The 16,565-nt window shown below is 41.4% G+C and overlaps 1 protein-coding gene across 2 annotated transcripts; it reads right to left on the bottom strand.

Moving 5' to 3' along the window:
* Positions 1-473: 473 nt before the first annotated feature.
* Positions 474-16,412, bottom strand: LOC134186679 (leucine-rich repeat serine/threonine-protein kinase 1-like). 2 transcript variants are annotated; one of them, XM_062654696.1, is made up of 21 exons: positions 15,349-16,412; positions 15,145-15,176; positions 14,839-15,025; positions 14,721-14,771; positions 10,190-10,304; positions 7,386-9,899; positions 7,172-7,329; positions 6,973-7,112; positions 6,790-6,912; positions 6,473-6,722; positions 6,288-6,420; positions 6,157-6,227; positions 5,977-6,099; positions 4,878-5,917; positions 4,696-4,818; positions 4,295-4,639; positions 3,955-4,236; positions 3,770-3,898; positions 2,619-3,708; positions 2,498-2,551; positions 474-1,073 (listed from the first exon to the last, which is right to left on the bottom strand). In XM_062654696.1, exons 1-21 carry the CDS (start codon positions 15,542-15,544, stop codon positions 661-663), a joined length of 7,569 nt encoding a protein of 2,522 aa, XP_062510680.1. In that variant the 5' UTR covers positions 15,545-16,412; the 3' UTR covers positions 474-660. The 2 variants fall into 2 exon arrangements, with proteins under 2 accessions (XP_062510680.1, XP_062510681.1); XM_062654697.1 differs by lacking the exons at positions 474-1,073; positions 2,498-2,551 and having other exon boundaries at positions 3,354-3,708; positions 3,770-3,894.
* Positions 16,413-16,565: the final 153 nt, after the last annotated feature.

The following is a 16,565-nucleotide window of genomic DNA, read 5'->3' as shown; positions in this document are numbered from 1 at the left end:
GCAAATAGTTTGTACATAGCCATTCCGCATCGCAACCAACTTAGCAAAGTCCAGAGTTCGTATTCAAGGTGTAAGTAACAAGGAGAGTCATTCGATGTTAGAAAGACATCCTGACAGAAACTACAAGGTCTCAAAGTGAAATAAGAGTGACCATTAAAGGTAAGATGTAGAGTTGCACCGATAAGGGTATTTGGCACATACACTGGTATTTGATATATTTTATAGATAAATGATGTACATGTTTTACAAGCCTTGCAACGTGCAAATCTTGTGTCCTCAGTTACCTTGAATTGCTCCCAAATGGGGATTTCTGTTTCTTTTCCGACATGCTCGCAACTCACGTGGCCCTAACGGGCTGACTAACTACCCATGCATAACCTATTGGTGTGCACTTACCCAAGATTTATCGATTCCAATATAAAACCAATATGCCTGTATCAGCCGATAACCAATAACTGACTCAATTATCAGTGTAACTCTAGTAAGACATACCAACTGTATTAGACATCCGTATCCATGAAGAGGATTTGGACTGTACAACAACCTGACCAGCAGCACATATTACTAACAATAACAGCCCCATAAACTACAATCACCTACCACCACCATTACATTTGCATAGAAATATCAAAAATAAAAATTGCCATCAGCTATACTACTTCAGTATGAGTCATCTACTAACCAAATCATCATATACACATCATTTTTTCTTTGTCTTCTGTCGTGATTTGGTGATGAGGAATCATCTTCCTGTTCCATGACATCATGTTTACACCCCTGACCAAACGAGATCAACAATTTTCGTTTTAGAATGCTTTCTGACAAAGAATCAGTCTGATTCCATGGGGTATGTCCAGTTTGCACTTCCAAGGGTTGACGTCTCCAGAAACGAGGGAGCCATTGGGGATCAACCGATTCAACTTCAAACGGCAGTAAGAAGCTAATTCCAGAATGATGTGCATGTAGCACCTGAACAATTCTGGCTTCATTCATGATAAGAATGTGACCACTACTGGTACCAATATACAGTTGGCTCCCACTAGCTTTCAGAGCAGTAATAGTTCCTCTCGTGTCTAATAATAAACAGAATCCATGAGCATTGTCTCAACTCATCTTATAATATTGCACATCTCAGAATTGATTGCAGGGGCTACGGAGTGGAGGGCAGGAGGGGCATTGCCTCCAATACTGCATGCTAACTTAAATCAGGAACATTGAATTACATCAGTATGTACACACAATTATGAGATTATACTTAACTCTGTCACATCTGCCATCTTAAGAAGAATGATTTCAACTATAAGAATACTACTTACATAATTGCATCAAGCTATGACTCAATAATTGCCTGATCTTCATGTTCACAAAGACATCTCTGATAGCTTCATAGAAGTAATATTATACCACATTCACACTAGAGACTTCAGAACCTTCCTAGGTATAGTTGAAAGTGATCTAGATGGCCAAAGTCAGCATCAAAACGAGGCATTTATCAAGTATTTTGAGTAGAGTAACGTAATGGCAATCTTGAAGAAACTTTATCTGGTCCAACTCGGTTCCGAAGTTGCAAGTGTGAACGCAGTATAAGATAAGTGTTGCAGAAACTGACTCCCTTGCTCAATTGTGTGCATGTTTTGCTCTTCGGTGACAGATTCATGACAACCATGTATTTGAGCAACATTCTGACTGTTAGAATACACCAGTGTCTCCACCTCCTCACATGCATTCGGGAGGTACCAGTTCCATGTTTGTAAGTGCCCGGGATACCAAGATCTGCTAATTTTCCCACACTGCACCAGTTGTTGGAATGGACTTAGCCATACTGTCAACAGCTTTTGGACAAGAGTAAACTGTTGTACTACTGCTCTGGTTGTTCTGTTTCAGGGTGCTTGTAAAAGTAGACTTCCACTGTAACATGGCACAGCAACAAAATTGCCCTGTTCCTGACACACAGGATAACCCTATCGGCCAATAGGAACTTCTCAAGACTCCCAAGATCATATGGATTTTACACACAGTAAACCTTACCAAATCCATTAAAATAATGCAATCAATTCTGGGACATCTAGTATGGATACAATTAGGCCAAACCAATTAAATTTATTGATGCTTGGATTTGCCGGTCCAGTTTTGAACTTGACGAAACAAAAATAAAACTCGATGTGTGCATCTGCAATGATATTATGCTTGCTGTAAAATGACTTGGTATTACTGTACATACACCATGTCAATGACTCTGTAAGTGTTAACAGCGCATGTGGTCCAGCGACTGTTACCGTGTTCCACTCAGTATCAGCATCGTTTGTTTTAGTGTCCATTTTGTTATCTCACATTTGATGCAGTGAAATAAAAACTGTACATGCTCAAAATGTCACATGATCATTACTCTTTTATTTCTAATTTGATTGGTCGGTCCAGGTTTCATGTCCAAATATCCGAGCATAAAAATTTAGTCGGTCTGGCCTTACTCGTAATAGAATGCATGAGTGATACAAACCTGATAACCGACGAACAAGTCTATGCGGACCAGAAACAGGGCTGAGAGGCAAGTCTGAATCAAAATATGATAATCGATTAGAACACAAAGCATTCGCTTGGCCAGTACAGCTCAAACGTACCGGTCAAATGAGGAAGACAATTAATGGTCGCAACTGGTTCTTTTGTGGGCACTTCAAACCCGTACACAAAAGTTCCCGGCTGAACAGACGCCCACACAATCTGTTGACCATCCGATGCACGAGTGATGGCCAAAAAGGCGACCGTGTTGACTACAAATGCAGAAATGGATATTGCATCCAGTGGCACAATGATTTCACTGATTTGTGTCATACTGCCGCCATCTACAATCGCAATGCAACCGTTAGACAGACCGCACCACAGTTCGAGATCTGCTGCTTCAAGATCGTTTGTAGATTTGTCATTTTTTGCAACAGCGACAAGGCAAAATAAGTCGTCTGCCAGATGTGCACAAACTTGACTCTCAGAAATAGCATCGCAGCCAGTAGAAACGACATTATTTGACGACAAGCTGACAACGCTGCCACACTGTAAAGCAAGAAAGATGCGGCCTCCACCATATATCATCTGCCGCAATACACAGCCTTCGGTCAAATTCACAGGGAGATAAATTTGTTTCTGTTTTATTCGATGAACGATGTCATAAATCAATATTCGTGGATTGTTGGAGGTAGCGACTACAACATAGGCATCGATAATTAGCATGCTGCAGACGACATCGTAAGGGACTATGTCGCACGACTCATCCAAGTGGAGATCGCGTTCCCTGAAGTACTCGGCTATATCCAAGAGAGTGTCCTGCGATTTACTGATACGCTGCTCACACAGCCAAATCACATCGTTCACAGATTGCCCATCCAAACTAACGACCGATTCTTCTACACTGGACGTACTTGGATACCGCTCACCATTCCTACTGTTTTTTGGAGTGTTGTTCTCGTCCAATGTATCGTTTTCTTCCTGGTCGGAATAGGTGCCTACAGAAACTGTTTCTTGAGCCATGAGGTTGCCCGATATGAAGCAACAAGCTGTGATATGCATCTCAGGCCGCAATTGCACACAATCAAGCAGTCGGACAAAGTCTTCGCTCTCTGCGACCTGTAGAATGTTAGATGCTGTCGGACGATCCTGGGATTCAAACGACCAGCAGCGCTGCATGAGATGTATGGCACACTGTGGATATTGGATGACCTGACGAGACAGGCAAACAATAGAACTACGAACTAATCCAATCGTTGCACGCAACACGTACCTTCTTCGGTAAGTCGGGATGTTTCTTTTCTTGAACGAATTTGTCAATCTCCATTGCTTGGTAGCTCTCAAATGGATACTTTTGGCATAGAATCTCATACATGAGCATGGCAAAGGAATAAATATCTGCCTTTAAGACAGAAACCTTAATGATACAAACTATTGACTCTACGAAAGTCGTTTTACCTTTTCTGTATAGGCTTCGTCTCCTCGGAATAGTACAATCTCGGGAGCCATAAAACCAGGCGTGCCACCTTCACCTCTCACTAGTCCACCAGGTGCAGCTAATCGACTTACTCCAAAGTCGGCCAACTTGACCCATACGCCATGATTTACCGTGCTGTCCGCATGAGTGCTGCTACCGAGTTGCATCAAAGGTTCGGGAAACTTCCACACTAGAACGTTAGATGATTTGAGGTCACGGTAAACGATGCTTTTCGAATGCAAGTATCTCACACCGTCTGAGATCTACAGCAGCAAAATCGTGTTAATAAGTTTAGTAAGCACCTGATGTTTATGTACTCACTTGAACTATCAATTGCTGAAGTGGTCGAGGAGCGATTGACCTGTCTTCGTATGTCCTCAAGACTGTTTCTAAACTGCCCATCGGTGCCCATTCCAGTATCAGACTGCGCGGATCCAACTGGACGCCAAAGAAACGCACAATGTGCTCGTGATTAACGTTGGCAAGAATGGCAACTTCTCGTCTTGTCTCCAAGTATGCTTTGTATGCCTTGTATGCCTCGGTCTCCAGTGTGTCGACACTCAGCTCACGCTCGATCAAACGAGGTTGCTTACAGTGAGCATCACGTTGTCGTTGTTGCAACTTCTTTATAGCAACAGCAATACCGGCATCTGGGGACAAATCACCCTACACAGATCGATAACGCTTGTAAAAGTCAATACGAACAGGAAATAGTTACATGCCTCGGTTGCCTCGGGGTAATATTTGCCTTTACAGACATCAGCAAATGCCCCTACTCCAACAACTTCCTCTTCAACAAGTTGCTTGGAATCAACGATCAAGTTTAACTTCAAATCATGAAACAACTATGGAATACACAAAACAAATAATAGCTACAAAAATGATGAGATGGATGGAGACCAACCAAATCGGGTGTCATTCTTGAGAGGTCGATGTCTTCATGATGAGGACAGTGTATAGTTCCTTCGCTTTGTGCTTTCAGTGCACATTCCACTAGTTGAAATACAAATGCCACATGGCAATAATAAGACTTGCTATGTCGAGCTGCTGCCTCCAAGGGAACTTGTTCAAACTGTCCGTCACTTTCATGACACGACTCTGTGCCAAAAGCTTCTCTTTCTGCTCTTACCAAACTTTCCAGACAGTCAGGACATGGTACAATTTTTGTTAGAAATGGGTTGCCTTGTCCAGTGCCACCATCATTAGCAATACCCGGGTACCAGTCATCAATGAGAAGATCAATCGTTTCGACTGCATTGGCCAAGAGTTCAGCCGACTTCAAACTAGGAATTTTATTCAGCTCATTTGACTGAGACAATGACTCTCTCGTGAAAAGGTTAGCGGCAACAATTTCTATACATCTATAATTTCGTGTCTCCAGTATATCTGTTGTACCGTATGTGCAAAGGCTAAGGCTGCCATGCATTGCTCTAGCCATTGAACCAATAATTCCCTCCTGGCATGCAGACACCTCTTTAACTGACAGGATAGGACTGCCGTTTACCCTCAACTCGATGCCAGTCTTCCAGTAGAACCACGACGGGGAAAATGCAGAAGGAACATTATTTTCAATGACATCATCACTAAAGCTCACAGCAATTGAAGACACTATTTGATCAAACTGACGAGAGGTAAGGACACGTGATATCAGTCGTGGCCAAAATCCACTCGGGACATAGATCATGTAATAGAAACGACACACAACTGATTTTCCAATGGTGAGAATTTCGACTTTTGCATCATGAGAATCATTGCATCTTCGTGGTTGGAGTGACTGAGCTTTGTGAATCGAATTAGGGAGCTTGGATGGAATCAAGAGATATTCCTGTTGCAGCCCAATCGGCAATGCAACTTCAAATTTGATCAGCAGTTGAACATATTCGTTTCTCAGCTCAAACACTTTGCCTCTAAATATGTGCACCAAATCATCTTGTTTCATAATTCCTATACACAAACTCAATAGCCAATATTGTATCATAAATACATAACAACCAATACGTTACCATTCTTTATATATCTGTTCACATGATCAACGGTGACAACATGAGCCAGCATGTCACAAAGCCACTGTGGGTCAATAAAATACAGTCGTCGCAACTGAGGATCATTATAGTGAAGCAAGACACCTACAAAGATACCAGCTATCACACAAACACGTACTAAACAAACGATATCCTTGCTACCATTCTGATGTAGAAAATTCACTCCTTGATTTAAGTCATCAGGATCGCTGACTATTATCGACGCTTTCTCTCTAATCACACGCACACAATAACAGACAGGAATGACACAGACACAACATTCGGTTAGGTACCTAAACTCGGTATCTTCCAGGACTGGAATGGTTCCACTCTCTCTGGCTCGTTTGGCTAGGTCTAATATCTGCTTTTCAAGCTGAATGTATGAACTGGGCACTTGCTGGTCCAAGACCCTCACAGAATACGATCCTGTCACGTGCCACATATTAATACCAATATATAACAACACAAACGACCATACCAATAACTTCTGTCAATTCACTGGCAGTTGTGTAAAGCAGCTGCCTCAGGTTTTCAATATATTTTAGCTGTGTGCAGCTGACGAATACCACACTGAGGATCCTAGGCAAACCTTTGTCTTTTTGTAGTGATGCGTGCTTGCCAATGAGGTACCGAGCTTTCACATTATCATCAATCCTCTGCAGAAATGTGTCAGTGACTTTGTCAATGTGTGTGCCGACAAGAATGACTGCAGCATTGGGGGCTCGAGCCTATACAGACGACGAGACAATGTAATGTCGATGTTGTCAAAGACATGCTGACAACGCAACTACCAACCTGTATGTTCATCAACCATTTCTCCATCTCCTCGATGCCCTCTCTGTCCTTCTCAACGTTCCACACAACCAAATAAAGTGCTCGTTTTGACAAAAAGCATTGATGAGTGGCATAATATTCATCCTATAATAAACAACTAATCAGTACCAACGAAGAGAAAACGACGTCACAATAAGGTGTGACCTGCCCGGCAAAATCCCATGTCAGAAATTCTATAGCAGGACGTTGGGTTCTCCTTCCAAAAAAAATGAAAGGCTCTGGTTTTGTGTAAGTCCATTTACCCAAGTCAACACCGACAGTCGAAATCTGATCATATTTCAAGTCTAGACGTTGACAAAATAAGTTATGCAACTAAATTATTTAACACCACATCAACACTGACCACCGTTATCACCAGTGTGAACTCTTTCTCGTCTCTGATTGAAGTGTGTGGGAGCAGTGGTGGCCTTACTTCCTTGTGTCAAAACCCGCAGCAGAGTAGTTTTGCCTTGCCGATGACATCCAACAAGCATTAGCTTTATTCGACGATAATCACACGCACTATCCACATAAATTCAATTCTTGTAAAACAGCTACAACATTCTGTTCGTACTTACCGTTCGTGTATCGATCGAAGATGTCGGATTATTTCGGGTGCTCTCTTACAATCGATGTGACTTGGAATCGACAATTCATTGCTGACTCCTTCCAGGTCTAGTCGAAACAGATTCACAAGTCGTCCCATAGCAGTTGGCAACTCTTTTATATCTTTGTTGTGGCTAAGTAGGAGCTCCACCAGCTTGGGTAGATCCCACACTCTGTAAGGAACGGTCTTCAGTTGATTACAACGAACATCCAGCAACGCAAGATTTGGAAATAAAGGCTTTGATGCTTCGTTTAATGATGACACTCGACCAGACATCTCGATGTCAATCCAACCTTGTTCAGATGTATCGTAATGACTCTGATTTCCACTGAAGACGTAAACTCGTGTTAGATAGTTATCAGAAAGTTTAAGACAATCGAGATTGGGAAGGTTTTCATGAAGACGATGCCGACAGTGGATTACCGAATGAGAAGCCAATGACAGACCTCCCAGCATGCTGTCCTGAATAAATCCATAACATACTGCTGGATCATTTGATGTAGTATCATTTGATTTGGTATCATCCGTATCTTCGTGTTCTGCATGGATTGTCTGAACTGCACCATTGCCAGAAGCATCAAGAGTCGTTAACGACTGTGGGTAGTTAGATGGGCATCCCAGAGACTTGATTTGATTATGGGACAAATTCAATCGTTCCAGTTCTTGAGCTAGGCATGGTAGACCAACTGGAATAAACACTAAATTGTTGTGTGATACATTCAGAACTTTTAGAGAAGACTTAAATGTCCTCTGGCCCATAGAGCTTCCTACAATACTGGCATCATGTTCATCTTCATCTTCGTCTTCATCTACACTTCTTGCACCAGAAGGTGACGATGACACAGTGGACCTTAACATTGCTGCATACGGTGTCAATGAGTACGACATGTGGCATTGCTGAGCTTCGATTGTTAATAGACGTGGGCGTTTCATTTGAATCATGCTCCTTCTCCTTGTACTCGGATCCCTTATACTCATGCTGCGAGACTGTTGCATTAAACAGGGTTCAGGGTGCGGAAGATCATCTAGCAAGTTATGAGCAAAGTTCATTTCTTTAATAGTCTCTGACAGCCACATATCCACTGGCAGCGAGTCAATTACGTTGTTTGCTGCACACACCTGAACTAAAGCCTTAAGGTGAAACACTTGAACAGGAAGAGTTTTCAGATGGTTTTCACTAACATCAATTTCCTTTAATTTATGACATGTCCAGTGACTTGCACGTTCACTCGATCTCTCAATAGGAGAATTATTGTGTTCATCAACTATTACATCCAGTGGAAGAGCAGTAAGATTATTTTTAGAGAGATCCAGCACTTCCAGCCCTTCCATATGAAACAATTCAAGTGGAACTTTGGTGAGCTGGTTCTCCCTCAAGTGCAACTTACTAATCACTGCCGTCGTTCCCACACTCAGATACTGTGGAGCACGTGACAACCATGCGAACTTGAGGTCCCAGTCACCTTTGATATAAAGAGCAATTCCATTCCAGTGAGCACTAAACTTTGACTCACATTTGTCTGGTGGAATGTGTTGACTCTTCTTTCTCAATGGCTTAGCATCATCATTCGCAATCTCAACCACGTTTGTGTGAGCAAGCATTGCTCCCACCATGTCATCTTTTCCAAACTGTACTGCTGTATTAAAGGCCACATGATTTGAAGTATCCTTTACTCCTAACGTCAACAGCTCAATAACCAAGTCACATTGACCCTTGATAATGGCATCAACAAGAGCATTGTACTCCCGCGGATTGTCCAGTTGTCGAGGATGTTCCATGGCATTGATGTCTGCATCGGAATAAGCTAGTAGTCGTATGATGTCAAAGTTTCGTCTGCGACATGCCTCGTGAAATGCCGTGTGACCCTTCTGTGAGCGCACTTCTAGATTCAAAATAATGTTCTTCTTGAAAGAGATCAAGGCATCATTCTCAAAATCTGTAGTGCTTTCATTGTACGAGCCAGAATTTAATGCAGGTTTGCCAAAAGAGCTGTGACTAGTTGTAAACACGACTGCCGTGTCTGTACCTGGATCAATACCATGTCGATGGCGAATATTGCGAGGAGCACAAGTAAGTAGAGCTTTGACTACATCGACAAAGTTGCCTTGAGACGCCCGATAAAGTGCAGTATGACCATCCACATCTTCACAATTGATGTCTACCCGAACTGCAGTAAACAAATCAGCTAGATCTTCATCGGGTTCCAAACCTTGCTTGACCTGATCAGCCAACTCTTTATATGCAACAACTTGACTAATAATCAACGCTTCTACTACTCCACAATGGCCCCTTTCAGCAGCGCTTAGCAGAGCTAAGTTGCCATCTACAGTTTTTGACCTACAATGAAGCAGTTCTGCTACCAACGACGTTGCACCTTTTTCTGCTGCATAATCAAGTGGTGTTTTCTTGTCTCGATCAAAGCATAGAGTAGCACCAAAACTAATGAGAGATCGAAGCATTTCTACATCATCTCGTCTAGAGCACCTGAAATTCACACAAGTCTTTATTAATTAATTAAACACCATGTCAAACTGCAACTGGCCGCTACATTCAAATTAGCATTCATGTTTAGCATTATTCCAACACTTCTTGCATAATTCAATTAAGTAACCATGCCTACCAAATCAGAGTAGTTGGATCAACAGTTACACTGTGACTCGTACAGTTGCTACTGCTAACTGTTGCAACCCTTTGAAATCATGTTTACTTTAGTTGTTGGTTATGATGACTAAACACGCATTTATCTATTAGGCACCATAATCTACAAGTCAAACCTGTGAAGTAGAGTCGAACCATCATCATGCAACGTGCCATTGACAAGATCCGGATGTGAGGAAACAAGTTTATCCAACTTACGCTTGTCACCACTATTACAGGCCTCGAACATCTCTGTAAAGCCATCAATGACAACATGTAAACACACATATGCTTGGCATAGTATGTTTATGTACACAGTCTAGATGATATTATAATATATTATAATGAAGGTTTGCACCAAATATAAAACTGTATTCATCAATGAATTTATGCATGCATGCACGTATTTGTTTAGTTTGTATGTAAGTATGTACTGTATGTATGTATGCACGTATCTATGTATACACCTACAACTGCTCTCTTCTTGTGATACTCAAGTATGCCGGCTTGCTGTTGTCAAGCATCAGCGTTTGATGAGTATGAAACATCTCAAATTCAATGCTGCACATGTTGTGCAGACAACTTTTGACAACAAAGGTCTTTCAGTCAGTGACAGTATTGCTATCATGTCTGTACAAAGAAGGCCAAAAACAATCTTTGTGCAAGATAGTAACAATCAACTAAGTCTAAGATTAACACATGCTGTAAGTTAACGATCAGAGATCAATTCGATCTTGCAGCTCTGTGAATAAAGACGACATCTGGAGTGAAGTTGATCTCTCTGCCTCTCGGACAGAGTAATGAAGTTTGCTGTGAATGCATGTGTGTGAATGCAGTTCAGAACAATTTGCCTCAAAAGAAAAAATCTTAAACAATGGAAGAAGATAAAGTCTGATTCCTGCCCTTTGTGTGGTATGGGTCAGTCGCTCCTACACATTCTTAACAACTGTCCAGTTGCACTGAAATCAGACCGCTACAATTGGAGACATAACTCTACTTTGAACACCATATTTGAATTTATTACATCTGGATTGAAATCAGGGTGACACATTACTACTGATCTTAATTAACTCTTCCCAATCGACTGTGCCATGTCACCCTTCGCCCAGATATTGCTGTTTGGAATACACATTTCTGAGAAAAAACAGAAGTGGAGGGTAACGATACACACAGTTGAAGGTGGCACTAAAGGATATATAGATAACAACAGTTTGATGTATGTCACTTATCCGACGTTCACTTATCCGACACACCGGTTATCCGACAGGTCAAGCTTGTCACGTGGGTGATCACATGGCTGGTACGTACTTGTACATCCACGTGCATGTCAGGTGTTTCTTGAAACAAGTTTGAGAGTGAGTTCAAGCGTTTCTCTCCTTGTATTCTACATTCATCTACATCTACATTCATTCTACATCAACATTCAGTACACCTAATGTGGAAAAAATGCCTATAATATTAACAATAGTTGAGTTTGTAACAGCTTCAGTTATACAACATTTTCACTTATCCGACACCCTTGGAACCCAGAGGTCCCAAGGGTGTCAGATAAGCACTCTGGCACAAGTTATGTCACTTGGCCATTTGTGCTTCTGTTTCAATCTGGTGTCGAAGAAACAGTTTGGAGTGGTGTGAAAAACCTTTGTTAATTTAATTACTTATAAATAGATATGTCTGTTCATTTACTTGGATATTTTAAGAACGTCGGTATTTGAGTAGTTGGCTCTCTGTAATTATACTGTGCCGTAAATAGAGTAGTACCTTAGGCAGTGAAACTAATTGCTCCCACTTAAAGGTTATATTCAATAAACGCATTTTCTGCTATTCCATCAACGTAGCCGAAGACACTGAGAGGGTCCTCACTCATTACAGTGGACCTACCATCGTTATCATCATGTATGTGTATGTTCATTGTATACAAAGTCAAGGCAAAGCTGTCTGCCACTGAGCACGTCCACAGGTAGCCAATAGTGGAATGACCTTCAGATACGAGGAATACTGTGTAAAGACCGCTGTAGTGGGTTCAATAGTAAATTCCTTGTTTTGTCTTGGATACACTATGGCAAAGGCACAACAGCATGGTATTGTGGCATACCTTGTTGCCATCTGCAGTGTGCGAAATAGTCTTTGACTAACCACCGGACATCATGCCCTGTCAATTTAAAATTTGCCGGACATTAGAAACGTCCGGTCAGACATTCCAATCCTGGCAAATACTACTTATCACTTACAATTTATATATATATATATATATATATATATATATATATATATATATATATAATAGTTTCCCAACCTCAACCCCAACACAACTATCTCAAATTAACCCCAAAATATCTTCCCTACTGTCCAATGCTAGTCTCTCTAAACCATCTTAGAATTATCAAGCCAAAGTTTGATGGACAACTGTTGATGGAGGTGTAAGGTGGCTTGGCTAACGGTCAGGTGGTTATGGTTATGCAGTGCTGATCTCCGTGCAATTGATTTCAAAACATCGAGGCTGTGAGACAACCAAAGACCGAAAGTTTCAACCACAAGGGTTATATACATTCTTGCCGTGTCCAATGGACACCTGCTTGGGAGTAAAGACCTTGCAACACCTCCTCAAGGAGTGTAGCAATTACACGTGCAAGCAAAAGTGTACACACACTGATCCCATCACATCTTTTTTCCAACATCTGAGTCCACCACGCTGGATATACAAACACAAGGAACAAAGTAGTTTGGGTGAAAGCATATGCTTTCTCATTCAGATCTAGTTACTATAGTGGATCAATTCATGACAATTATCATGAGTTGCGGCAGTAATTCAAGGTTGGTACACGTGTATTTGTGTTGCCAAACCAAATCTCTTGGAATACACTGCGCGAACAGGTCGACAAAAGACACTTGCCACCGCAGCTAGCTCAAGGATGCTTGACCAAGTGCCAGGTTTCATGGCTCTAGATGACACTTTGATGTAGATGTTGCATGCCTTTGCTAAAAGAGTCAGAAGGTATGCATGCAATTAGTACAACCCACCTGACAAATTACTAAAAAAGTCTGACTAAAGAAAGTGGCCATTGTTTGAGATAGCAATGAAGAGAGAGACAGACTTTTATTGCTTCCTCTGACAGCTAGACTCTGCCCTGGCTACAAACCCATCCGCGTAAAATTCTGCATGCCCGTTCAGTTCTTCAACTGTTGTACCAAGTGAGTTATGGAATGTCATCTTCGTCCACATATGCGCCATATCTCTAGACGTGGAAACTGCAAAATCGTTCCAAGAACATCCACTACGCTACGCTAGTGGCAGTTTTTAGTTCAATGATTTCGTGCTATCCTATCAACCTAATCATCTTCATGTTCTTATAGCCCCTACAGGAAACATTACACGCAAGTATCTCTGAGTTTCCTATCCTGCCGCATTATCGGTGTGCCGTATGCGTATCTAGGGCCCGTGGCTGTCTGCTGCATTTTCTTGTTATGCACGCAACCCTCGGAGCCCCAGTGTGTGTACTTGAGCGCCCACATCCGGGACTTGACCAAATACACGTACCACTGTACAGCTAGACAGTACAGTACAGTCCACGTAACATGCATGGCTGTTTGCGTTTGTTTCGTGCGTGACTCCGGAAACTACGTTTGTTGACATGACATTGGGATGTGCGAGGAAGTGGGTTGCTCATACGGAATTCCACACCTGACAATACCAGACAAAATGTCCAGCGAAATCACGAAATAGCCGGACAAATTCTTCGTTTGGTTGGTAAATGTCCGATGTCCGGCCATTATTTCGCACACTGCATCTGTCATGATCAGTATGGGCCTAAAAGATATTGCTGGCAAGCCAAAGTATCCTAGTGTGCTTGCCTCCTTGTCGCAACGTTTGCCTTGGGAAGAGTTTTGCTCACTAGGAAGAGAGAGAGGGTTTGATGCAGCACAAGTCTATCAACTATAATCAACCTCTTTGTGCAGGTTCCACTTTGTCTACTATTTTTTCCTTTTCTGTTTAGTTGTATTGTCCTTCTTTCTTTGAAAAGTCTTGTAGTGATGAATTTGTGGCAATGGTGGCAGGTGCAGAGTAGCACTGGAAGCCATTTGTCACAAGACCACACATAAGTAGCATCAGCAAGATAGTCGTCGGCAGTCTACCCTGTTTCGGCCCTACTGATTTGTCCAAGCAGCACTGTTTAGTGATAGCACTGCTTGCCCCACGTGGGGAAGGACCTAGAAATGGTGGCATAAATGATTTCAGTCACAGAGCAGTAATCAGTTTTGGTCATATAGGTGGTAGCAACTAGAGAAAATGGATAGACAGCCAATCATTAAGGCCAAACCTCATAACAGAGCATTTGACCAATACAGTTTAATTATATGTTTGCAAATCACAAGGTCTTGGCAAAAATACAAAATCCCTTTCTGCAATGGCCAATGCAAATTTTGTCCTAAAACACTACTATTATAAAAATAGGAACTTATAATACTGCTCAACAAGCAATCATTGGTCAGAGAGCAAGGTGGAAAGAGGTGAAAACATGCAGTTTCAGTTGCTATTTTGAAAATAATAATAAAGAACAGGAAAATAATATGCACATTGAAACCAAAGCTTTCACTTTAGTGATTCTGAATTCTGAGAAGTCTGGTTTTTGATTATACACTAGTAGATATCCTATACAAATCCCTGACCTTGGAGCAGCTCATGGTGTTTTCTCTTCTCTTCCTTCTTCCTCATGTCATCTAGCATGTCACACCACTACCACTCAGCTAAAACCTTGTATGCCATGACTACATAATAATCTCTCACCCATAGCACTCTTCAAGTACATAACAACATCGTTGTTATTAGCTTGAGCTGCCGCCTCAACAGGAGTCAAACCAGCTCCGTCTCTAGCAGTCAAAGACGCTCCACTGTCCACTAGAAGACTTACACATGGCGATATATTTGCATCCTTGCTTCGTGAGTTGCTGCTGGCAGCTCTATGGAGAGCCGTCTACTTACAACACAAACAAACAAACAACATGCAACTGTTAGTTTTCACTAAACTTCGATCTGCACAGGAGATCGATCTAATTTAGCTAAGACGTCAGCAACAATATTGGTGAGCATCACCTGCCCAGTGTACGACTTTCCATCGAGTTCCACTAGAAAAAAGAAACACATACATTGTACTTCTAGTGTGCAACAGTAATCAAAATATCAAACAGGAAGTAGCTAGGAGCCTAGACATTTTCCTGTCTAGAGACTATCGAAGTAGCTACATATCACACGTTTCACTGGTCTGCAACGTATTGGAGTGCATATCTACAGTCTTACCGTCATATCTCAACAGGATGGCGAGACAATGTGGATGAGCCAGCGACGCGGCTTCGTGGAGTGGCGTGAGGCCTTGCCTGTCGCTGGCATTTACTCGAACACCGGCCTCTAATAGTTCTTGCAGCAGCTCGGTATTGTTCTCAAAAATGGCGGAGAAGACGTGTCTTTCTGGTTCGGAACGGCCGTCCTCCGACATGTCCAGTCAGTCAAACGGGGGAGTGTCTCGTCGTCGCTATACCCGTATAAGCTACTTAGTAGTCAGTGATCTAAAATAGACTGACTTGCCAAATAATGGATGTGAGGCTAGATGCAGTGTTTCTGCAGGGTTTCCGTCGCAACTACAAACATTGTGTGAAATACAATCTGTGAAACGTGTACAAAGGCTAATTAATTAACTTACAATTAATTATTGGTTAAACAGCTATGACAGCTGAAACACACACAAAATGCAAGCACCAACCACAATTAGAGCAACTAACAGTAAAAGTAGTTAACTAGGCATATCATATTATAAAGCTGTCAATCAGTGATCATGTAGTAATACAGCTACATTTGAGAAAGCAGTTTTGTTTTTGTACATCAGCTGTATTAATTAATTATTAATTAATTAGCTATGGGCTTATAAAAGTTGCCCAGGTGTTCAAACAGTACACCAAGTAGAACCCAACTAAACTTTGTCACAATCAAGCTTGAACAGGCATTGAGAATAATTGTGTGAGCTCCCAGTCCAGGAATATTAATTTATGCATAGATTGCTTCGATTTCCAAACGTCACTCATTTCACGTGTGTGTGTGTGTGTGTGTGTGTGTGTGTGTGTGTGTGTGTGTGTGTGTGTGTGTGTGTGTGTGTGCGTGTGTGTGTACGTATACCTAATAGTACATATATGCAATTAATGTTACTACTATATTCACAATTTTAGTATCTCTGACTATATCTTCATATACATGCAACAATTCTAAAATTTGATTAAATAAATTTCAATTAAATACTGTTAGATGCATGTACAACAAAGTGCCAAAGAATCATAATGTACTTGCAAACTTTTCTTTCTTGTTTTTGTGTTTCAAATTAAGATTATGTTACACTAAATTGAAAATTATAGTTACAAGATAAGATGTGCATGCCTTTAACTTAAAGTCTATTTAGATCATGTATATATATATATATATATATATATATATACTTAAGTGGCAAAACCATGCAATGATGATAGAAG

This window comes from Corticium candelabrum, chromosome 11, assembly GCF_963422355.1.
Source record: "Corticium candelabrum chromosome 11, ooCorCand1.1, whole genome shotgun sequence".
In the NCBI taxonomy this organism is placed as follows: domain Eukaryota; kingdom Metazoa; phylum Porifera; class Homoscleromorpha; order Homosclerophorida; family Plakinidae; genus Corticium; species Corticium candelabrum.
The sequence above is the reverse complement of the archived record's forward strand: the minus strand, read 5'-3'. Positions and strand labels throughout refer to the sequence as shown.